Source organism: Mchenga conophoros, linkage group LG5 (genome assembly GCF_057382185.1).
Source record: "Mchenga conophoros isolate Kocher_MC1m ecotype Shallow Benthic linkage group LG5, M_conophoros_male_GT1.1, whole genome shotgun sequence".
In the NCBI taxonomy this organism is placed as follows: domain Eukaryota; kingdom Metazoa; phylum Chordata; class Actinopteri; order Cichliformes; family Cichlidae; genus Mchenga; species Mchenga conophoros.
Window position 1 is genome coordinate 16235240 of NC_140530.1, and position 24735 is coordinate 16259974.

Here is a 24735-nt window from a genome sequence, read left to right on the forward strand (position 1 = left end):
GAGAATGCACATGCAGTCATCTTGTTTTAGTTCTTTTATCAATTAAATGTTTTATTCTGGTTTTCAACATAAAACAAGAAACAAGAACAAGAAAAATAAACAAGAAATACATTAAGGATTTATTAGAAATTGTTCACATGTTAATATCTACATCTAATTTACATTATTTTGTCTATAAGAAAATACAATTGAGCAGTAGGGGGAAGATTTAGTGTCCTCAACAGATGTAACCATTCTAGAAATTCTGGTTTGCATTATACATAAGGTGATATTCCTCTACAGCAAATGGAAAGACAGAGCGTGCTTAAACATGACAAAAATATTTGCATAGGGATCTGGAAAATCCTTAGATGCTTTCACATTTTGTGTTTATACTGAAATTAAGTTCATTTACATGTGATGTACACAATAAGATTATATCTGTATGACAGTCCCATGATAAACCCTGCAGTCAGAAGTGAGATCTTGCATGTTGTCTGGAAAAAAATGTAACAGTCCCAAACAATCATGTTGGTAGTGGCAGGAAAAAAATGCCTTTGAGCAGTTTTCAATTCAGTCCATGTTTGAACATGAATGCTGGTATATTTCTTGCAAAGACCATCTTGATGTGCGTCATCATTTAAGATTTGTTGCTCCAGCTTACTTCGGGGTTTCCACACAGACGATTGTGAAAAACATTTAAGCTTTCATATATAGTGCTTTTTAAATCTTAAAGGCCATATCCTCAAAGAATTTCAGCTGCCTCACCATTACAGCATAGGCTTGGTACTTCTCATCTCCCATTAGGTTGCGAAGGCACAGCTAAAAAAAAAGGAAGACAAGTGGGGTCAGTTTACTGTGACCTGGCATGTTTATCTGTACATGATCACGAGTGGTGTTTTAATGGCAAATTTGTTAGTCTCATTAGATATTCTGAATGTACGAGGCCATGAAAAAGTATTCACCTCCTTCCTGATTTCTTAGTTTTTTCCATATTTGTTATACTTTCATGTTTAGCAACATCAAATTCCAATATCTGACAAAGATATTTCCAAGTAAATGCAAAATATGGTTTTTGGATTATATTTTCATGCAGGAAAAAAGCTACCCAAACCTACTTGGCCCTGTGTGAAAAACCTAAAACTAATAACTAATTGTGCCACCCTTGGCAGCAAGAACTGCTATCAAGTGAAAACTGACAATAAGTCTTTCACAAAACTGGAAGAATTTTGACCCACTCTTCAGCCACAGTGGATGGTTTACGGTCATGCCACAGGATCTCAATCAGATTTAAGTCCAGACTTTGACTAGGCCACTCCAAAATTTTCATTTGGGGTTTCTCCCAGCTCTCCCATAAACTTTGACGTGAACTGAGAGAACTGAGGCCTGCACTTGTTTAGATATTGTTCTTGATTTTTTTAAAACCAAGAAGATTGGTATAATAATGTTTTTCTCCTCTCCACTACTATATGGTTTATTAAACCTTGACCTATCCATGTAATTTTATCTTGATATTGGATGTGTTTTACCCACTTCTCTTTTAGCGTCATCCTCCTCCTCCATCACTTCCAGCACTTTGTCCAACAGCTTGACCCCCAGGCCCTTCACCACATCTGTTCTCAGACGTTCTATGGCTCTTCTTATTTTGGCCGGACCAGATGGAGAGCCTTCTGAAGTGACATACATATTTAACACAATGGAGTTTCATAAAGACTGACATATTGCAAAGGGTTTGAACAAAGCATCTAACCTATTTGACCGAGTGACAAGTTCTCCGCTTCCTCTCGAGCCTTCCCATGAAGCAACAGGGTATCCCTGTACTTCCTGTTCAGTTTAAACTCTGGCAGTGCGGTAGAGCCAAATCTGCCTCTGTCCCCCTCGCTTACACCATCTCCAACATCCATTCTCAAAGTCTGAGTCATCATATTAACTAAGTCGTGCATGTCGCTGGATTCAGTCTTTCTGCAGAGAGACCACAAAACATGGATTATAAACACGTTTAAGAAAATTTAGGTTTTGGTTCAGTTTTATAATTCAGCTAAGTTGCACTCAATTCTACTGCCGTATGCTCTTACCTTTCCCTGCAGTCTCCTTCTGAACGCTCTGTGGAACTTGTGGATGAGCTGCATTCATCTTCATCTGACTTTTGCTCCAGCAGTTTATCCTGCTGATACAACACAGATATGTGTTTCAGACTCAGTACGATAGGATCAGATTAGCCTCACAATAGGCAGAATTTGCAGTGGGTCACTCTCAGTCAGGCCAGTGCCACAGTCAGTATGTAATGTAGCTTACAAATGAACAGTAAAGTCAATGCACTGTCACAGTGGGTGGCGTGTCTGTACCTTACTATTGGACTCTGCAAAAGAGGCAGACACAGATCGAGTAAATGGGGCACTGTCGTGCTCAGCCTTGGTGGACGTGACATCATAAGATGCCCTCCGTACAGCACTAACACCTGGGGAAGACAGAAAACTAATCAGAGACAGAAATGTAGAAACAAATATTAATTTCTGTAAATCCTTTTGTTTGTTTTGCAACAAAATGCTCCACTTTGAGTTTCGAGTATCGTACATGGTTGTCTGGCACTCTCTTGGGACTGCCTCAGTCTTCTTCTCTCTCTTGCAGAGAGGGGACGATCCTAAAAATAAAATTTGATAGAACAATATTGCATAAACTATGAAACATGACAAGAATTAAAACAGAAATAACCTTTCTGCCCCCACAGATCCAATTACACAGTATGTAATTGGATCTATTTGTTTGTCTGTCTGTCTGTCTGTTGGTTAGCAGACTAGCATTCACAGTTCGAGGTGATTTCATTTTGGTGAAAATCAGTAAAAACTGCTACCCAAAATTTATTATAGATCATCTTCAAACTTTACAACAACATTCTAGGCCTTGGGATCAGCTAGATAGATCAGCTAAACATTTGACCTTGACTTTCATTGTTAGCACCCAAAGTAAAGATTGACCTTGAAGAAAAACTTTCAAGAAATTATACTGAATAATGTAACATATGAAATGGAGCTGAACAACATATTTTCTATTTTTTCCAATACGACGGCCTACAACGTCAAATGATGCCATAACAGGCTGACGTCATCATATTGTAATAAGGAAATAATAAAATATCAAAGTTTGAGTATAGCCTTGGCCTTGCTCCTGTTTTGACACTGTTCTCTTTACTCTTGCTGACATTTGTTTCTAAGATGTAGAAGACTAAAAAATGCAGATATAGATAATCTGTTATCTCTCTCAAAAACGTTATGTCTTAGGCAAAGCAAATGTTCAGAAATTAAAAGCTGTGGTTTTAGGGGAATGCCCTCACCTGTGGTGCTGGTAAAAGTCCATCATTATGGGAGCTAACTGATTCTGAGGTCACAGTCACATCAGCTTTCTTGGTCTCCGAGTTCCTCCTGCTCCTCTTTTTCCCCTCCACAGCTACAGTATCAACAGGAAGCTGAGGTAAAGGTCTAAGAGCGGCCACCTTGGACTGAAAGGACAAAACAAGATGCAACAACTGCTTTAATTAGCCTAACTCACTCCTTTGTTACTGTCACGCATGCTGGCTGGCTAGCACTGCAATAGAAAGTGGTTAGGAATAGATCTTAACCAAAACAAATGCTAAATGAAATTTGCTGACTGGAGAGTCAGTGAAAGGTCAGTGAAAGAAGATCAGCAGCACATTCTTGAGAGCATCGTTAAGAAGGCAACTGGATTTCTTTAGGTTTGTGAAGACGGTTCGCCTCTCATCCAACAGGGACTCTCCTCCGATTATTTTACAACTGAAGAAGCGTCTTGGATGAGAGGTGAAACAGCTTTACAAACTTGAAGAATTCCACTTCCCTTCCTTGTCAAGCTCTTAAGAATGCCTGGATGATTTTGATGACTGAGAACCTACACAGACACATTCTTTTTTGTCTTGCCATTCCTTTAAAATATCATTAGAACGATAATGATTTCAGCAACATCACTCCTGTATCAGTCTTTACCTTGTCCTGGTCCTCATGTTTCTGTCTTGTGTGCTTTCCTCTGTGCTGCTGTGATATAGATGGTTCTGATGATAGGTACAGAGGAGTTAGACATGTAGCAGCTCGATCTGGCTTACTGGCTTGTAAGGGAGATTCTTCCTTAACGGGTTCCTGAAAAAACACAAATACAATTGCATTAACACGAGGCAACGTGTTCTATACTATATCTGCATTATTTAGCACTCACCAGTGGTGGAGGGAGTGGCTCTAACAGCTTTTCAGTAGATTCTAGGCTTTCCTACAGAGATATAATTGAACAAATAAAACAAACACCGAACACTCCAGATGAAAACATCAAAAGAAGGTACTTTAGGACACTTACTTGGATGTCTGAGGTAGGTAGGTGTGCTGGAGCATGCTTGAAAAGAGTCACAGTGTTGTTCTTATTGTCTGCATCTGCTTCTAGAACCTCGTTTTCTGGATTTGGGTCCTGTGGATCAGCTTTTTTAAGTAACTCCATGGTATCATCCTTATCGTCCATATCTGAAATCTTTTTCTCCCCCGAGATAGATAACTTGTCCCCAGGGTTTGATTTGGCCTGTCGCTGAAAGTCAGACAAGTCACCGGCCACCCTCCCTTCGTCTTCTCTCGTGCTGCAAACACCTGATACAGACTTCAGAGGGGGCTTTAGTGGCGAAGGAGGGGGAAAGGGATCTGGTTTCCCTCTCACCTTGCTGTCTTTGCTCACATTGTGCGTGAGAGGTTCATTAGCTGCCCGGTGATGCGACACGACAGGCTGGGGCCTCTGCACCTGTCTCTGTATCAGGTCATTGTCCAGCTGCACGGGGATATCAATATCGATATTGCTAACAGTAAGCAGGGATGCTCTGAGAGCATCAGGTGAAGAGGGTTTGAATGGCGGAGGCGTCTGGATGGGAGTGCTGTCTACCACACCGTTCCGGCCTTTAAAGTGTTGCGATTTGTCGTCTTTCTGAGTTTAACAACAAAAATAACAATCACAGAGGGTTCCTTGTTTATATGAACATCTTTAACTGAATCACAAAAAGTTTAATAGGAGTGTTCTTTCTATATAGCAGCTATATCCAAGTAGAAAACAAATACTTTCCACAAAGGGGGGAGTTTTTTAATGAGCGCAGATGAGATGAAAATAAGAAAACTCAAAAGAAAGGATTGACTGAGTATCATTACCATTACACACTGATATGTGTAGGCTTCCATCAGTCTACCACTGTGTAAATAAAAATAATATAAGTCATAGGATTCATTTTATTACGGTAAATCAGTATTAGTATTCATCCTTAACTTACCCGCTTTACCCTGGCACGAGGTTCGGGTTGTGGACTGGGAGCCAGCCTCTCAGGCTTTGGCTGACATGACATCACAGGTGACACACTGCTGGTCCTACAATCACCACTGCCACCAACAGGTCTTTTTCGTGACTTGGCAGTTTTTCTGGGGAAGTGAAAATCAAGACACATAATAAGCCTTTAAGAACAAAGAGATCACTGCACAAAGAGAGGGGCAGAAATGATCAGGTTATAAAAACATACAAAGAAAATTTCAAAACACCATTTTTGATTTTTTTCATTAAAATGACTTAGAGGGAACTTACTCTTTTGTTGCCTCAAGGAACATGGCAATTTGTCGTTTTATGTAGGGCTGCCGGAGAATGAGTTTGACATCGGGCCTGTCTTCAGGTCTCTTAGACAGCATGCTTTTGATTAAATCTCCAAGCTGGGGCTCATACTTACTGGGCATCTGTGGAAGCTGTTTAGAAACCCAGAAGACAATTATCACCGTTCAGAATAAACCACATGGGACAAGTGTTAATTATTAAAAAACAAATCCAAATGGTTGAAGACACCTATCAGTCACACAGAAACCACAGTCTGGGCTTGTAAACAAGTGAGCTTAAGTGACACTCACAAAATCACCCAAACGTTTTAGGCTCATTAAACTACATTGTGGTATAGATATTATTTTGATATAATATATTAAAATGGATTTATTCAGTAAGGAGTTCGCATGTTCTCCTCCATGTCTGTGTGGGTTCTCTTCAGATAGTCCAGCTTCCTCCTGGAGTCCAAAGACATGCATGGACTAGGTTAACAAGTGATTCTAAATTGACCATAGGTGTGAATGTGAGTGTAAACAGTTGTATGCTTCACTGTGTTAGCCCTGTGGCAGACTGGCGGGTGTTCCAGGTTGTAACCCAGACAAAGATAGATGGATAGATACTGTAACTTACAATACTTTACCTAAAGAAAACACGAATAAAAAATGAATAATAATTTTTTTAAAAACATAAATATGTTAAAATATAAAGCTCACCTTTCCCTCTACAATACGATACACCAGTGAGTTCATGTCCTTGGCATTGAAGGCGTGTTTCAGTGTAGACATCTCATATACACAGCAGCCCAGGGCCCAGACATCTGACTAGAGACAGAAAAATTAAACCCATAAAAAGATGTATGCATCATTATCATACAAAGTCTATGGGAGCATCATTCATGAGAGCGGACTTCATGACTTTGTACCTGGCATAATGTGACCTTTAAATTAAGTACTCAAAGCATAAGTACTTGTTAACTTGTCTACATTACTACTTGCAGTTTCTTTCATTTATAAGCTGGATACCTCAGCTACATAACATTTTGCCCTAATGTGGGCCAGTATTAGTGGATACATTCCTTGGTTATACTGCACAGTGTGCTAACATGTAATGAGCCAATAAAACACTATATCAGGGAAGCTAAAGTTACACATACAGTTTGGTGCCATAACCTATTTGGCAGAGCGCTAGCACTGTCTCACTTCTGTGGGAAAGAAACACGATAGTTCATTTCTTATGTGATCATCCTGGCACACTGTCTCTGTGCACTGCCAAAGCTTTCCTTCTGCATTGAAACAAAAAACTTTTAATAGCTACTAAAGTCTATGTCTTTGTCCTGCTTAGAGAACAACTCCTCTATGCACCAACGGCCTGGGAACAACAATCAAGGAAATCCTATTTATGCATGTGCTAATGTGCCCTTTAATGAAGCCCTGAGAGTTGCTGCCTCCTAGCTGATGTGTTTGACTCCATATACTACACATTTGTGTTTAATAAGTCATCCCAGTCCTTTACCCTGCTTATATAACTTCAAAGACAAGGAGTCATTTTAAACAGATATCCAAAATACCTTGTGGTTATAAGGTTTATTAGAGAAGAGTTCAGGACTCATGTAGTATGGGGTTCCTATGAGTGTGCTGGCCATATCATTCTGGTTCTCCAGTACTCGGGCAATGCCAAGGTCCCCCACTTTAATGATGTTGGTTTTCGTCAGGAAGATATTCTGCGTTTTAAGGTCCCGATGAAGAATGTTCCTCTCATGTAGGTACTGATATACAAAATAAGAGAAATAAGAGAGTGACTGTCGCTTTATGTGAATAAATGATGGAAAAAATGCATAAACTGATGCAGAACTCACCTGCAATGCCATGGCTATCTGGACAAACCACTCCACCACCTGCCTCTCGGGTAACAGCTCTCCTTTTTGTTGTTTAAGCCTGTGATAGAGGTCTCCACCTTCACAGAAACCCATCACAATGTACAGCTGGCAGTCATCTCCTTCCCAGGACTCCTTGTAAGTCACAATGTTGGGATGGCGCAGTTGAGACAGCAGCTGCGCCTCCTGCTCCGCAGCACGTCGTTCACGTTTGGAGGAGGTGGTCAAATTCAATCTCTTTATAACATACTACAAGAAACACAAACACGTGTGCTGAAAAACAAAACCTATGCACTTTGAATAGATTTTACAAGTCTATGCCTTTGTTCCTCTATAGACTAGCAGCCTGGGAACACCTTTAATGAAGTACACTGGTCAATAGTTGTTATGAAAAAATACATTAAAAAACAAAAACTAAACTATATGAATGCATACAAGTTTATTAGAAGATGCATTGAAAATTTTTATATTTTTAAAAGGCCAACCCACAATGGTACAACGGGTAGCTCTGTCATCTCACTGCTAGAAGGTGCCATACTGCTGCTTCCCCTATGACATCTTGAATAATGCCCAGCTCCCACTGTGACATATGTGAAAAATAAATAGGATGGATGGATCAGCCACTTTCAGACCTTGTTCCTCACATTGAAATCTGAGGAAATGTTTGAATATGAATATCTCGGAAACTATTAAAGACATGCCTGAAAATTTCACTGGTATTTCATAACGGGTCTGTAATTACGGAAAAATTAATAAATAAATGTCTGAGTATTGGCTAGTTAAAATATGAAAAAAAGAAAGAAAAAGAAGATTCAAATAGTCTTGTAAACTTATTTACATACATATTTGAACACATAATAAAATAACTTTCTGAATGAGATATGGTTCTATTCCAAAATAATGCTGAGAGAATTAATTTTAACATGAAATTCTTGGTCACAAAACGGCAGAAAATGCTAATTGCATCCATCTGTCACGCTGGATCGAGCAAATGTGCAAGTTGTACCACAAACAAATAAAAATATCAGAAGATGGTTTAATCCAAATGAAACAAAGTTCTGGAGTTACACATGGTACTCTAATTGTAACTGGCATAGCATATCTCACAGAAATCATTACAAATATTCATGTACATACAAACTTTGGCCCACAAAAATCGTGTTGCAGGAGGTGATTTCATATATGCTTCATCGTGAAAGAAAACAAATTGTGCAATGAAAAGCTGAGTTATAGGAGCAAAGAGTTCTGATTTATAAGTCAGTTATGAATGGACTACTTCACGTCTGTCAGACGCAATAATAGAGTATAGAAATATTATCATCACAGTGGTCAACAAGCTTAAGCTGTTGTTATAATGCCAAAGTTAGCAGAAACATTGGTTTTCAGTGGGTATAAAACCTTAACTCAGTCCGTGAGACTTTACAGGACTTATGCTAACTTTGTGCTAGCAGTACTTAGCAGGGTTTTAGGGTCTCTACGAAAACGTTTAGCATGTGGTTGAAAGGCGTGCTTATTTTAACATATCTGGGGTTTGTTTCCACTTACAACCGCTCTGTTTCTCACCTGTTTACGGTCTGTTTTGTGTTTCACCAAGTTCACCTCCCCATAGCTCCCTTTCCCAACGACCCTGATGAAAGTGTAATTATTCATCATTCCTCAAAACGCTTCATTACGAGGCCCGAAACGCCAAAAGTTTACAGGACCAGCTCCCGTCAAGCGTAACAGCTCTATTCAGTCCCGCATCCTGCTGTGAATGCGACGCAAACAAATCTGCTGGGAGAAAAAACTTCCCCCTAGGTCAGCGCCAGCGACGAGATGTTGGAAACGCAGGAAATCAGCCCTGCTGCACAGTTTTTTCGTCACTAGGCAACTGGTCGCTCACTGCCGATGATGAGGTGAGAGGGGGGAAAGGAGCGCTCAGTTTGTGACACAGCGCCACCTAGTGCCTGGAGTCACAACAAGAAGCACCTTCACCGCAGAGACGCTTTGTATGCGTTTCAGGGGACAGTGGCACAACTGTTCACCTAAAGCACCTTAATTCACGCTTCTACCCTTTGAGAGAAGAATACAAAGCGTAGAAGCCACCGAGGACGTGTGACCTGTTTAATTACAAATGTAGATGTTTAAAAACTGAAATAAAAAAATGACTGAATAAATAAAACGAATAAATACATAAAAATACAAATAAAATGAATAACGAAACAAAATACTATTTTTTTTTAACAAAACAGGCATCAAATTAGAAGTCAAATAAAATTTCTAAGATCTAAAAAGAAATATTTATTATTTGTTTCTTGTTTCTTTACATAATAGCAAAACGTTGTATGTTTAAAAAAACATATTGGGAGACAGGGTTTTCCCTTGATGACGCCACTGGTAGCACACTGGACCACTGCATTGGCTGTAACCTTTCTTTATTAAAATTACGAGTTATACATGTACTATTTCTGCTATGGCATGGAAATTATGAACCCTTTATAACAAGTCATATAATATCCTATTTTAATGTTTAAATCCCACATCCAACAATATAGGTCTAAGCTTTGTATCAGCAGAGAGAAAACTACATTTAAATGCAAATTTACACCTGACATCTGCAATGAGTGAGAACTTCAAGACACTTCAGATAATTTAAAACCAGTGGCTCTTTGTCAGGATGCAAGCTTAGATGGTGCTGAAGAGCAATTTAACAGCGTTTTATGATTCCATTGTGAAACATAAAGGGATGGACAGGGTACAATGATTTAAAAAAGGTTCAAATAAACTGATACACAACATCCTGTGTGTTAGCACACGTGTTTCAGTTCCAAGAAGACCACTTTAAGCTTGCAATGATCTTGACCTGTTTGAGGTTATGTAATCCACTAGATGGAGCACTACACCTGTACAAGCTGACACTGCACAATTTCAGCTTAGAGGTGTCTGCACAGGACAGAGTGTATGCACATGGTACTGAAAAAAAATTGTATGGGTTTATTTATTTTTGGCTTCAGTTTTAAAAATTTGGTTTGTCACTGATTTTATTGTTTCATGAAACAACAGGCAGAAGAGTTGGAAGCAAATTTTAAAACTCATGAGTTTTTACTTGCTGTAAGCAACATGCCCAGTAAACTGGAGTAGAATACTTGGACTAAATGTAAGTAACATTCCTACTAGTCCTATATGTGGTGCTATCCGATGGTGTTAGGGATTTTATGATTAACATCACTCTAGTTCAGTGGCTTTGATGGGGGTGGGGTACATTATATTTTAGGCGGGGTAGTGACACCCCATACCCCCTTTGAAACACGCTTCTGCTCATGTCTAGCAAAAAAAGCAACCCTCGTTTGATCAAACATAACGATTATTTTATTGCAACACTGTCGCACTTCTATGTGACAGCAGGCCAATAAAAGCGGCTACACCACTCAGCGTGTGCATGTCACAAGTATTTATCTAAACTTATTAGAGCTTATAATACCTAACTAGCCTACACCTGGAAGTCTGTTAACCACAGCACCTTGGCTGTTAACGTCATAAAAACCGTGACACATTGTGTTTATTACAGCCACTATCGAAACAGCACGTCGATACAGGTGTTCTCGCCTCCAAGCATTTTATTACAGGTGTGGGAGTCACGAGTGAGGGGAGGGAAAGAGGGAGGAGGCAGCTACCGTCGGTGAGACAGAGCCGTTCACCTATGCGCCACACTGCTAGAGCGGTGATTGGTCCGCTTCACTGTGTCCGTCCTTGCCCTGAGGTGACGTCAGGAGGAACCCTGCTGGTGGAGGTTGGCGCGTGCAGATTCAGCGCGAGCGCTCAGAGTAGGAGAGACAGCCGGCGGGCTCCAGGCAGAGACTCCGGACCTTCGTGACAGCACATTTTCAGGTAGGAGGGAGACACTGCGTTAACTTTCATTTTGACTCCCACCCCTTCCGACAAAGAGCAGATAGGCGCTTGAGCGCGATTTCTCGTCAGGGTTTGGACAGCTGCTCTCCCCCACTGAGCTCTCTGTGAGGTAAGCTGTCGTTAACGGGCACTTTGGCTGCATTTACCTCGCCTGTAAGGACTTTTCCGTAGAAGGAATGTGTTTATAACAGCTGAAGTGAGATTTGACGACTTTTAAAAATAACTCGTTTTCAGCGTTTTAGGCTGCTGAAGCATAAACAGCAGCCGGGGTCACGTTATATCCTCCCATTCACTCCGAGAGGACCTCGGTGTAACTAAAGCTGCTGTTTTGAAGATCAGATGCTGACATGGAATATACTAGAGACTGAAGTGATCGCTTTTTATCCTCTTCTTCTTTCACTGAAACCATATACAGGTAGATATCTATCTAAATGGCTCAAGTTTAACTTATGGTATGTCTACAAAAAGCGTTAGGCCAGAAGGATCCCTGTTATTAATCTGTAAATCAGAAATACTGTAATGATTTCATCAGTAAAAACACATCACACTGTACGTCTTCCCCGGGAAGTCCTTAAAGCAGTTTGAGTGTAACCCCATCTGTCTCTGTCGTTTATTTGCTTTCTGTTTCTCTGTGGCTTTCTTTACACACCGTCTCTCACTTTCTTAACACTTCACACACCTCCTCACCTCTTCTACTAAGAAGTCCTCTTATCATTGATAAGCTGGCCTTAAGAGGAGATTTGGTGTGCGTCACTGACAGCAGATGACCAATCAACACTGCTGTTAGAAAAATCTCAATGTGTTTGCCATGGAAGCAGTTGGGTGCAGGTCGGTTGATTGATATGCAGGTATGGATGGGCTCCATGGCGTTCAGTTGACAGCTGCTTTCTGACTCTGGGAAACACAAACTGGCTCTTCTTTCTTCTCTTTCACTGTCTGTGTTTATGCTTCTAAATATGTTCCACTTGGCACCCTGTGGAAAAAGAGCTTGCCCACATCTGCGGAGGTCTTTGTCAAGTGTTTGACCTAATGAAACTTGTTGTTGTTGTATGAAATATGTGAATGGAGTTTGTTAGTTTGTTTTGACAGCAGCTGCTTTCCCCCCCTGTGTCTTTCGTCCTTGTCAGTGTGCGCAACATTCTCAGAAACAAAAAAACTAGATTCCTCAAAAACAAAAACACTAGTTTTCCAAAGAGATAATAAAGATATCAAGATAAATAACCAAACATGTTGGGGGTAGGTTTATGAAATTTGATTCAAAAACATAGCCAGACTCATCTGAAGGTTTTAAAATCACTGAAAGATCATCTCTTTGCACTAGTGTAGTGAGCTTTCAGTGAACTCTGTCTGCTTTAACAGGAATGCATTCCTTGGACATGTCTTTGACTTTTTGTTCATACTTGGCAGCATATTTTCCCCTCAGTTTGCCATAGATGGTGTGGAGAAGTATGGAATAATAGTGATTAAGCTGAGCCAAAATCAGTTTTTATTCTTTAAAAAAACAGAAGAATAATAAACAGAACCAATTTGGAGTTTATCTGCATCGTTATAGAGACACAAGCCAAATAAGTTATTTGCAGAGCTCTGTCTCCTTAAATGTTAATTTAACTTTTTCTACTTCCTCTTTTTTTCAGTCTTTTGCATTCATTTTGTGGTGTGTTCATGTGTGTGTTTGTGTGTCTGTGAGTGTGAGAGACGGTTTAGCAGGGCCGGACAGAGCTTTTTTGCACGTGCCATTTTGTCACATTTAACTGTCGTCGTGTGTGTGTGTGTTTGTGTGTGTGTTTCTTCTGTCCACTGCGCATCACAGGAATGGGAAACCAGTGAGTACAGCAACTCTCTCTAATTCTTCAACAGGGGGTGAATGCTGCATGTCACCTACTTCTCAGGGAATGTGACTATGATATTGTGCTTTTTTCCAACCTCCAGCTTCTTCAGTCCTGTTGCTTATTTACTCAGTTGAGCAGCTTATCGTGTCCCACTGGCCAAAGTCATGCCATCCGTGGACGTTGAAGGGCTTTTTTTTTTTATCCGCTTTATGCTCATACAATACCATGCATGTATCTTTCCTCTACTCTTCCACATATTTAAGCTTTGGCCTTTTCTGCCCTTGCGTGTGTGAAACATGAACCTTAATCTGCTGTTTATAGCATTTGCCTGTTTTTTTTTTTTTAATAAAAAAAAAAAACAACAGACACCCTTGCTCATGTCTAACTGGATTAAACTCCAGTGGCTTGAAATGTGTTGTTTTGATATAAAAGTGCTGTGAAGGAGGTTTAGGTGCATGTTGGCATTTGCTGCGTAATGCTACCTTTAGAAAATGCAACCACTGGCAACAAAAGGTTGACGCATATATGGATTAAAAATTACTTTGATGTTCATTGTCACTTCTTCTCAGTGCATGAATTAACATGAATTTCCATATGAGCAAGGTGAGATGCTACAAACAAGCAGCATGTGAGAGGTGTTTTCACTCTTCCTCTGGCTTCATGTTCTCAAAAGTCTTTTGCTCTTATGCAGTTAGGGGGATTAAAAAATACAAAGCCTTTCAGAACTGTGAAGAATTTTATTTTCAGTTGTTTAATTCATTGTTTAGTCTCTTAATGGAAGTCATGTTTTACTGTAGCTTTTTATTATGCAACCCAACCATTTTGTATACAGAAAACGAACATCTTTACAATCAAGGGGTCATGACTGTGTAGTTGCATAGTTCTCATAAAATATATCTTTTATATATATTTAAATAAATAAATATTTCTTATATAATATTATACTGTTAAATGCCTGACTTTCAAAAAGCACGTGTACAAATGATCCACGTGAACCAAAAGCTCAGACTTCAGATTGCTCTTGGGTCTGTATGTTGTAAATAAAAGAGAGTTATCATCTCAACAGCTCAGACCTTCTGTTTGCAACAGGTAGTCAATCAGAAGAGTTTTGGCTTAAAGGTAGTGGAGCAATAACTTTGTGCTTTGGAATGTGGACAAACTGAGGGGCTGCACCAAATCCTACAATGCGATAGACAAGGATTATTTTGAACAGTGAATCATGCAAAGCTTCTGTGGTTGGGGCCAAGAAACAACTATGATGGTAGAAATGATTGCAACATATCAACTTTAAGTAGTTGTTTTGGCAGTGCAGGTTCAAGGTCCTGACTTGAAGTTACTCCAGGTTATTTTGTAAGGAAAACATTAAAGTAAAAATTGCTAAATGAATCCACAGTTTCCATAGAAAGAGACAGGTGGTGAGCATACACATGGGAATTCAGTTAGTCTGCTCTTTTATTATTTGTTGATTCTTCACAGTAGTTACAGGACTACAGGCTGTGCAACATCAGATGTATCAGTAAAGTATTTACACATGGTTAACCATACTTCCTTATACAACTATCCTCACTTTGCATGCTGGTTTTCATGTTTAATTTAGAGACACTTCCTTTTTACTTCATCTTCTCTAAATAGCGCACCAAATGATGTGGTGTAGAATGACTCATATGTATTTAAATGTTAACGGTAAGCTTTGTTCCGACAGGCTCATTTGGTTGGTTTGTTCCTTAGATTATATCGGAAATTGAACATGAACACATACAAAAATTAGCACTGAGAATTACTCTGTAGATTAAAATGAAACAGTTCTTCCTGTGCATATATGTGCACTTTATGTCTGAGCAGGCTATTTTGATATATTCAAGCTAAAGGTAACACACCGCAGCCAGCCGTCAAAGTAACCAGAATGATTTCCAGCTTAGCTGCCACCTGCCATTAGACACTAAAGCAATTTAGACGCTCAGATACCATAGCAGCGCCTTTGGGTTTCCATGGCGACATGTATGAAGCCAACTTCTGGCATTAGTGAAGGTAACACGACTGTCGCTGCGCCTGTCTGTGTGCGTCTGTATGTGTGTGATCATGTGAAAACCCCTGGACACACGTGGGAAAAAAAAAAATCTTTGAATTCATGCTACTGTGCGTGTACACCAATCAGTGCCTGCAGCTAGAAGAGGCCATGACCATTTGTTCTGAGATAACTGCAGTGCTAAGCCTCGCCTTGTTTATATGGCTACAGTGCCTCTCGGCATTAAAATGAGCTGATTCTGAACTAATTGGAAGATGATTAACTGCGCTGTTATATCGCCTTTAGCAGAACAACACTGGCCCAGTCCAGAACAATATGTTATATCATCCCATATAGACAGACTGTGAAGTTGCCAGGCAGGCAGCAGGAACAGAGGAGGAGTGAGGCATGCTGATATGAACAGGGCTATTTTAGTCTTCGAGATCTTGAGGCACTTTCTAGGTTTAGATTATGATAGCTGTGACAGCAGGGTCCTCTGTGATCCCTCCCACTCTTCAAAGTGTGGTGAGGACAAACATCTGAAAGTTAACTTCTGGTGTGAAAAATGAAGTGAGAAGAAAACAGGAAGAAACAAACATTGTTTCAATGAGAGCTGCATTTATAACTTTTTAATGGTAGAAGGGTATTTATGGAGGGCTTAATACCTTGGCCGGGTATATGAGTGTGAATCTAATTTTGTTTGACTTTATTTGAGTTCACCTAACTTGCCTGATGCTCAACTTTAAATAGATAAACACACGTTTCATAAGCATAAACATCTGAGTTTCAGTTCTTCATAACAATGTGCTTCTTCAGAGGGGCTCATCTTAAAGTTGGACTTGTCAACACAGCTTTGCAGCTCTGTGAAAAAAACATTGCGTGAGGATGACAAATTTATATGTTATCTGGATCCATAATACAACCAGAGTTGTATGCAGCTCTGATACAACTGCAGTGGTAAGAAGTTAAGCACTTGAAGTTATGTACTTAGGACATACAGCAGCAACTGAACTGCTTCAGGTCACTGTTTGGTTTACTTACTAACCTGGCAGATACAAGACTTGGCTTTTGGCCCTGTCTGCAATGAATTCCTCTTTTGCTGATTATAAATTGTATTGCACATGACTGCACTGATGTAACTTCACAACATCTCTATATAGTTGGAAGTGAACTTTATTGTTTGCCATTTTGAAGCTTTATAGCGCTGCATATGCTACATGTTACAACCACTTAAAAGGAATCACCAGCACACAAGCAACCGTGACCAGATATTTACCAGTGTTTTTGTGTAAATGACCAATTCTCTCCTGGCCCTGTGCTTAGAGTCCTATGCCATACAATGTTGACTGTGTGAAAACGCAACAGAAACATGCAGCTGTTGCTGTAACAAAGTGTTGCAATGGTTTGCCTGTAGTTGCAACTCAGTGTGGTTAGTTTTTGAAAGGCGCTGTAGAAAGGTCTGTGATCTCATTTGTATGAGACACAAACACACCATACAGTGGAGGACATCGAGGTGATGGTATACCTGCTGCTTGGTCTATGACTTTTTGTCATACTCAGTGTGAAAGAAGAGGGCCAGAGAAGGTGGCGGGCGTTGTGTGTAGCCATTTCCCTCGTTGCCAGGATAAAAAAATGGCGGGTATGATTCTTGTGAAGGAGTCGGTCTCATAACTCATCCAGTACCGTCACTCCTTGACCAATCAGTGGCACGGAGTCTGTTGACATCACAACTCGACTTGGCTCGATTGGAAACCTGGTCTAGTAGGTACTAAAAAGTACTTGGTATAAGGTACTATCACCTAATGGAAAAACCTAAAAACCAAGTTGAGATGAGTCATGTGGATTCTAGTGGAAAAGTGGCTTAACAGACACCCACCTGGCTTATACACACCCTAATAAATCAGCTAAACAACTAATATATTCCCAACACAGTGAAATAATGCTCACATAGTAATGTGACCTACATTTGGATATGAAATGTTTAATCTAACTGATAAGGGTAAAAAATAGATTTGCAATAAAAAGCACAAGAGATGTGAGCCCTGAACTATCAGTGAAGTATTTATGGCAGTTAAATGCCGATATTTATGAATATTTTCTCCTTATCCCCCTTTTTCCTCACTAGCATTGTTTCTGAGCGTCCCAACAAGAAGATGCCGCTGGATGAGGACTGTCATGCCTGGAAAAAGAAGACCACGGACATAAAGGAGAAGTATGACTTCAAAGACGTCCTGGGCACGTAAGTGTGTCTTTGCCACAGTGTTGAATTCCTTCGTGCTGTTGGTTTGCGAGATGTCTTTGTCACACTCTAGAAGACATTGCAGAACCATGAAGTGCAAAAATGGTGTGCTCTTTAATGCCTGTCTATTCACTTGTCTCACATGGACAAAATCCAGAAATATATACTTGACACTAGATTTCATTTTTTTTATAAAACCATTATACATGTAATTACCTAGTAAGTGTTGCTGCTTGAAGAATGTATAAACCATAGTTGGTAAAGGGCACTCAGCCGTGAATGTATTGAATAGGCAAATGATGCACCCATACGCGGTGTTATGCAACCATCCGCCTAAAAGGGCTGCCTTTTGCAAGCCAACTTCATGCTGGGCGCTCTTGTGAATGTCAGGTTTTTAGTTTTGTGTTCCACCTTTTGTTTCACCTGCCTTTTTCTCTTTGAAGTATTATATCTACTCAAACATGGACTTATTTTCAGAAAAATCATCTGATCAAAGCCCGTGAATTTAGCTAATGACCTCACAATTACTTGTTGTGTGTGACACTGATTTTTACTTGTATTTGTTTTTTTACCCAGCATCTAGTCTCCCACAGTTTGTCTTCACTTGTCAGGGTCAGTGGCTACATTTATCTGCTGCGTATATAGTCTATATGGTTATCAGCAGCTGAATAAATAAATGGATGTATGACAAACCCTGTAACAGATGTTATTGTTCTCTCAGACTGATTAAAAAAAAAAGGGTCATCAAATATGATTTGGAGGTTTTCAGTATACCATGGCAATCTGCCCAAGTAAAGTCTATGTATGAGGAACACTGCCGTGTCACCGGTATCCTGTTGATCTACCTCTCTGGCCCAGTGTCAACAATCCTGCCACAAAGCATTACACTGAGATGCTGATCAGCTGCTGCTTGTGTGCAAATGAATACAATGTTAGACCTCTTAAAGAAGTGTATTTCTTAGTCAGTACACAAGATAAACACACAGCCTCGTAAATTTAAACCTGTTTAATGTAGTGTCGACGAAAGGCCAAAATGATACTCCTGAGAAGGATCAGCATTAATACTGAAGTAATCTATTGATCTACTTCGATTATTCTTATTCTTATATTATAAGATTGTTAAGCCAAAGGACCTCTCAACAAATTATCACTATTTTATATTGCTGAACAGCCAAATGAGGAACACTTCATTCTCTATTCCCCTGTAATATACTGTTTAACTGGGAAACATGTTTTACGTAACAGTGATTCTGTGATTCTGTAAATGTGTGGCTCACTGTTTAAGAAAGCATAAAGTCAAACTGCATAGCTGAGTGTCTTTGTTTATTCCAGCACATATGTCATTATATGAGACTAGTGACACATAAAAATATGTAACAGACTTGGATTCTCACTTCTTAGTCTGTCACTGTGTTTTTACGTCTGTGTCGCTGGTGAGTGTGAAACACTAGGAAGGAGGATTGGCTGCTCTGAAAACTATTTAAGCTGTTTTTCATCAAACCACCAGCAGTCTTTGCCTACATTCAGTATTATCAGTACTTGCAGACAAGATTGCTATATCGCTGAAATATTTTTGGATGTAGTGTCCTGCGTTCAGCTGGCTGCAGATTTGTGCTTGTCCCCTTATTAATGATCTGTTTGCTGTGTAATCTCTCAAAGTGTGTGCGTGCGTGTGTGCCTGTGTTATATGACTTAATATTTCTTAGTGTGATTCACTTGGGAATGTGACCTAGTTTGTTTTTTTTTTTGTTCCCATAGAACATAATGTTAAATTGATTTATACTTTCTTGCTTTTGTTATTTCATGGGACAAAAAATGTGAAAGTGGCTTCTTTCATGAATAAGTCATAGCATGAGATGTTTAAATCCTGCAAAACATAGCATATAAATCACAAACATTAAGTTTAGGATTTATTCACATGGGTGTGATTGTGATTATCACTTTATCTCAAATGGTCATGCTTGATTTTTGAATGGCAACCCCGCTGTTTGTCATTTATAGAAACTTGAATCATTCCTGACGTATCTGAAGCGCAGCTACACTATATGTGCTAGTATGCAGGAATCCCACTGTTGTAGCTGCACACAGTATGCTAGTCAAATCTTGATGTGATTTGGCTTTTATAAAAATATAATTTATTCTGACATCAAGACTGTTTCTGCCTTTCAGAGGTCATGCTGGGATTGAGATCGTCCTCCTGTCCAAATAGTCCCACTGTCTTTCCCACTATGAAATGTTTTCCCAAAATTACTTTAGCAATTTGGATCCCATTTTTCCCCTTTAAGCCTATACTGTTTTGTGCATGCATACTTGTAACACTTAATGCCTAGAATAACTCCTGGTTATAAGCTCGTTAAGCATGGATGCCGAGTGTCATAAGACAGGATGTTTGTCCAAGGTGTCTTGCTTAAAGCGTGTTTTCCATACACCCACATCCTTGTTAGTTTTGGATTAAGTTCTGTGAACTTAGATGAAACCTAATACAAGGTGAAAGCTAGCTGGTTTTGTGAGTTTATAAAACCTCCCCTTGCTCCTTTTGTGTCACGAGTTGACATAAGTAGAAACATATTCAAAACCTAATCATAATATGAAGAATACATATATATATAACCAGCTGAGCCTGGTTGACAGCCACATACATGAAAATCCTTTCAACCCTCTTATTGTCATCCCTCTAGTTCTCCACCTGCCCCCGGTTTGGGGCTGAGCTTGTTTATGGAGAGATCACCGGCTCAATGCATCACTCAGCTGTTTGCCACATTCATTTGCCTTTGCTGGATTGTTGTCTTGGTAACAACAAGAGACACTTTCCATAATGGACTCAAACAGTCACTATGGAAACAAAGTTTTTGATTCGCTATTAATAATCCACCACCGGGTTCATGTGTGTGCTTTGTGAATCGGATTAAAAATTAAATTTTTTTTAATGGAAACACAGAAAATTTGATGCGCTTCTATACCTTTCTCTACACACGTTTTGTGTTTGTTTGGTTTTTTTTTGGAACCTTCCTTGCTCATATTTTGACCATGATCGGGGTGGTCACTGATGTAAAACCATTAGTATTAGTCTTAAACATTAGTCATCAATTTACCTGTCCTGAATTTGCAAAAACATTCAGTAAATGCAAAATAATCAAATGTGTATTTAAATGACTTGTTATTTATATATGTCACATTTATTTCCTTCAGGGGTCTTCAATGACACAGTTATCCCAGCACTTTAGGATGCTTGGTCTGTTGCAGTATCAGTGCAGATACCTTGGCTTTAGGTTTATGCCAATACTGAATACTGATACAGCTCCAGTGTACATTAACAAGCTTTGTTTCTCACTGTGAGGTAAAGACTGGAAATCATTCTTTTATCTTTCAAGCAGCATCAGGTTCAAATTAAACTTTTTTTCAAACTTCACAAAGCAAATGTAACAGGTACATGCAATGGTATAAATGTACTGAACTGCTTTTTATGATCAAAATAATACCAAACAATGGTACACACAAACAAATTGTACTTTTGATGTTGATCAAAGTTTTTGCGCTTGCTGTCCTAAACGCTCTTGCTAGTGTCTCTCTTCTCTTTCTCTGCTTTCCATTTTACCCCTGTGTACCCCTCTGTACACACATGGAGTGTAGCTGGACAGAGAGACAGGTATTGATGAGTGTAATGAAGCTGATGGCTTACTAATGCTACTGCAAGCACTATAAAATCTTCCTAACAAGTGTAAAATCGAATATAGCAACATCCAAAATGTTAACAGAGAAAGAGAGAGCGAAGCTGAAATGGAAAGCACACTCCTTTTATTGTGGCCAACTCACTTGACCATTGTTTGTTGGAAATCACCTAGTCAGTTACAAACTATAAAAAAAAACCCCAGAACTTGTGGCGTAGCATAGGGCTGGGCCATATCATACCGTTCACGGTAATACTGGTATAATGTTGGGCAACGATAAGAAAATGAAATATCGCGATAGAATATGGGTAAAACGTGCATCGTTGAATGAAACGGATGAACCAGAATTGGTTTGTAAAAATGCTGCAACTTCACTGGTGTGGAACTGGTTATGCTGAGGATATGTTGGCCAATGTTGGCCAATTTCCACTGGAAATGCCTTTTGGTTAAACTGTCAGCAAGGAATTTCCATTTGCACTGTTAATTTTTTATATTATATAACTTTAATGCACATAAAAAAACAGCTGCTTGTGAAAAGTGAAAATACATTGATGTTTTTTTTTCCACTAATAAAATTGTGGAGTTGTAAAGTATTTTGTCTAGTGTCAATTATATCGTCAGTTATATCGTTATCGCAAATTTTCAAATGTATATCGTGATAAATATTTTTGGTCATATCGCCCTGCTCTAGCGTAGCATGTGTAAAATACTCAGTGTCACTTCCCTGACCCATGTCTATTGGTGCACTTTTTTCTGATGAGTAACCTATTAAATATAGAAATGAATTAAATAAAGCGCTGTGCAAAACTCTTAAGTCACCTTTCTTAAAAATATATTGTTTAATATTTTGCTTGGAAAATAGGTGCAATAATTTAAGGAAATGTGTATCAACATGCATGGAAATATGGTATATATAAGGTAAAACAGAGTTTATATAATTCTAATGAACTTGAAAATCAGTATTTGGCACGATCACCTCTACTCTTAAATACAGACTGACCTCTCTTAACCAAGCTTTCTGGTAATTTCTTTAAGCACTCTTCAGGAATAGTCCTTCAGGAATAGTCCTTCCATGTATGCTTTTACTACACTGGCAGTGTGTTTGAGAAATGGAAATGGCTGTTGTCAGTCAGATGGTATCCTGATGATACTGCATCTTGTCTCAAAATCTGGTGTTCCTTTTCTGAATTTATAATAATTTCACCAATTTTGACAAGATCTCCAACACCGCTGACTGAAATGCAGCCCCAAACCATGACAGAAGCTCAACTATGTTTTACAGATGGCTGTCTCCTGACCTCCTTTGTACATACTAACAATTAGAACTAAAAAAAAAAAACTTTTCACATTTGGATTCATCACTCCATCAGACCCTTTGGTCTAGTTAGTCTAGTTATTGTGCAATTTGGCATACCTCAACATTTTCTTCCCATTTTGCTATCCTTAAAAAAATGGCCTTTTGACAGCCACGTCCTAGCTAAGTTATCCGTTTTATGAAAACAACACTAGTTCATCTTTCGAGTTAGGAGCCTTTTTATATTATATGATTCATAGGTCGGTGTTAAGTGGCTTTGAAAATAGTCAGGTACAAGAATTGGACTGAAAATGAGTGAAAAAGCAGCCAGTCTCCAAAGAGAAACTTCTGCAAGCTATTGCCAAGACCACTTTCAAAATTACAAGAAAGTCTGGCTCCTTGGAAATAAAATAAAGAAATTGGGGGTAGCTCAACCCTATTGCACAGTACTCTAGGTCAGCCCCATAGAGTTTTGTGTTGTTACAAATGCCCCATCCAGCTGTCTGATCAGTATCTGATATAAGTGTTGTATCAGTGCATCAGTCCTATGAACCACATAACAGCTGCTTGCATTTGGTTAATCCCCAGCTGCAGGCACATGTTTCAGTAATCAAAACAGATGGGGATTAATAAAAACAAGCAATGGTACTGCAATCAACTTAAATCCTCCCTTAAGTTAACACCCCCAACCTCTCTCTCTTTCTATTTGTCCTACCCAACTCAAAACTTGGATCTCGGCTGTCAGAAAGCCAACCTCATTTTTGGCTCCACATCTCTATCACCTGCTCTCTATTTCCTGGTTTCAAACTGTGTTCAGTGTTGGATGGGGGATCCCAGTGTATCCTGCTGCCCTTTGATTTTCAGCTGAAATTAAAGCGTTCATTATGCAGGGTTGAGGACACACAGCTGAGCATAATGCCACAGATCCTCTTCAGGGCTTTTGTTAATCACATATAGAGTATTACAGTTACGTTTCTAGTTAAAGATCTGGTAATATTAAAAGTAGCATTTGTCACAGTTACCTTGAATTCAACAAGGGTAGGTGTGCAAGGCTTGGTGTGTATGCAGTCATGCATACATATTCAGATGTTTTTGACTGAGAAGTTTGAATTTCCTTGTCTCTGCTGGTACTTTCCTAACCTTTTATTTCAAATATTGACTTTCGCTGCTCTCTCTACAATATGTTGGTAAGCATTTGTCATGAGTCATGTTGCCCCGGGTGTACTGCTCATTGTCACAGGCCCTGTATTTGGAAAATAGGAAATATCTTATATATTGTGTAATGTATTATTATAGAGCCTTTTCAACTTAATATAGAAAATATGAGTGAATCTGCTGTCAGTAGTTATTTATTTGAAACTGTTTCTATGTTTCAAAGACTAGATGACCTATTATGTCATTTGAATCCCAGTGTCCTCCATTATTTCACTTTTTCCCCCTTCTTTCTGTTGTTAAGATGTTGATCTTTTCACTGTAGTGCCTATAAACATCTCTTTGCAAGAAATGTTCCCACACTTTGCCACAGGCTTTGAGATTTCTTTAGTGATGATAAACTGCACAAATGAACCATGCTGACTTTTTTGACATTTAAATGGCTGCACATGTTCTCATGCCGCGAGCAGTAAGGCGGAATTCTTGGTATTTTTAGCCTAGAATACATTGCAAAACATAGAGGAGATAAAGCAACAAGAGACTGGCTATAGGAGGAAGTGGACAGAAAAAGCAGGGGTGCATGGTGTAATCATCTAAAATCGTTATGGCTGATGGATTGGCCACTGCCTGTCTTCGTCAGTCATGTTCTATGGTGACCCAGTGGCCCTCGTTGTTTGTAGGATCTGCTATTGGCTGCAATTGATTTGGTAAGAGTTGTGTTTTTGTACATGCGGGGGTGATGGAGAGGCACAGAGAGTAAAAGGATTCAACACTTGTTTTTCTTTTCTGCCCCGTTGTGTATGTTTATAGGCACATGCAGTATAATTATAATAATCAATAAAACCTCTCTATTTCTGTTATCTCTTGTTGACCTTCAGCTCCCCCCATTTGACTTGGCAACTCTGAGAATGAAAGAGGATCCATTCATCACTTCTCTTCTCTTTTTACCAAGCAAAGAGCACAGATATTTTTATGTGCTAGACTTCAGAGTGAACTTATATTGTTTAGTGTCTATTAGATGGATGAGATACTAATCTTTTTAACTTCATCAGTGTGTATTTCTTTGATATGAAACTGTGTTGCTGATGAATCCAGCATTTCACTGAGAAACAAGATTTTTGTTGATTTGTTGTACAGAATCAACAGTTAGTGCTGGGACACAATCTGTTAGTGAAAAGAGGAACCTTTTGCTCCA

General features: G+C 39.2%; 2 protein-coding genes across 8 annotated transcripts in view; one reads left to right on the forward strand and one right to left on the reverse strand.

Annotated features, from left to right (window-relative positions):
- Positions 1–38: 38 nt before the first annotated feature.
- nek4 (NIMA-related kinase 4) lies at positions 39–9318 on the reverse strand. 5 transcript variants are annotated; one of them, XM_085273614.1, is made up of 16 exons: positions 9029–9318; positions 7448–7714; positions 7160–7357; positions 6306–6413; positions 5587–5741; positions 5282–5426; positions 4336–4944; positions 4201–4251; positions 3975–4124; positions 3311–3475; positions 2554–2620; positions 2325–2437; positions 2055–2143; positions 1730–1941; positions 1513–1649; positions 39–801 (listed from the first exon to the last, which is right to left on the reverse strand). In XM_085273614.1, exons 1-16 carry the CDS (start codon positions 9116–9118, stop codon positions 703–705), a joined length of 2655 nt encoding a protein of 884 aa, XP_085129740.1. In that variant the 5' UTR covers positions 9119–9318; the 3' UTR covers positions 39–702. The 5 variants fall into 5 exon arrangements, with proteins under 5 accessions (XP_085129740.1, XP_085129739.1, XP_085129736.1 ...); XM_085273613.1 differs by having other exon boundaries at positions 2055–2146; XM_085273610.1 differs by having other exon boundaries at positions 3311–3502.
- A 1874-nt stretch (positions 9319–11192) lies between these two features.
- The window catches only part of camk1b (calcium/calmodulin-dependent protein kinase Ib), a 39452-nt gene continuing 25909 nt past the window's right edge, over positions 11193–24735 (forward strand). Inside the window, exons 1-3 of one of the 3 annotated variants that reach the window (XM_085273617.1) lie at positions 11224–11332; positions 13164–13176; positions 17313–17426. In XM_085273617.1, the coding sequence (XP_085129743.1) occupies positions 13166–13176; positions 17313–17426 (125 nt within the window). In that variant the 5' untranslated portion in view covers positions 11224–11332; positions 13164–13165. The other 2 variants (XM_085273618.1, XM_085273619.1) reach the window with 2 other exon arrangements.

Excerpts from the sequence above, each read along its gene's own strand:
- nek4 (XM_085273609.1), bottom strand. The coding sequence starts at position 9,118 with ATGATGAATAATTACACTTTCATCAGGGTCGTTGGGAAAGGGAGCTAT. Across the intron at positions 4,125-4,200 it reads AGCCACTCCCTCCACCACTG|GAACCCGTTAAGGAAGAATC; the intron begins GTGAGTGCTAAA and ends GTGTTTTTTCAG. Across the intron at positions 1,942-2,054 it reads GAAGGAGACTGCAGGGAAAG|AAAGACTGAATCCAGCGACA; the intron begins GTAAGAGCATAC and ends GTCTCTCTGCAG.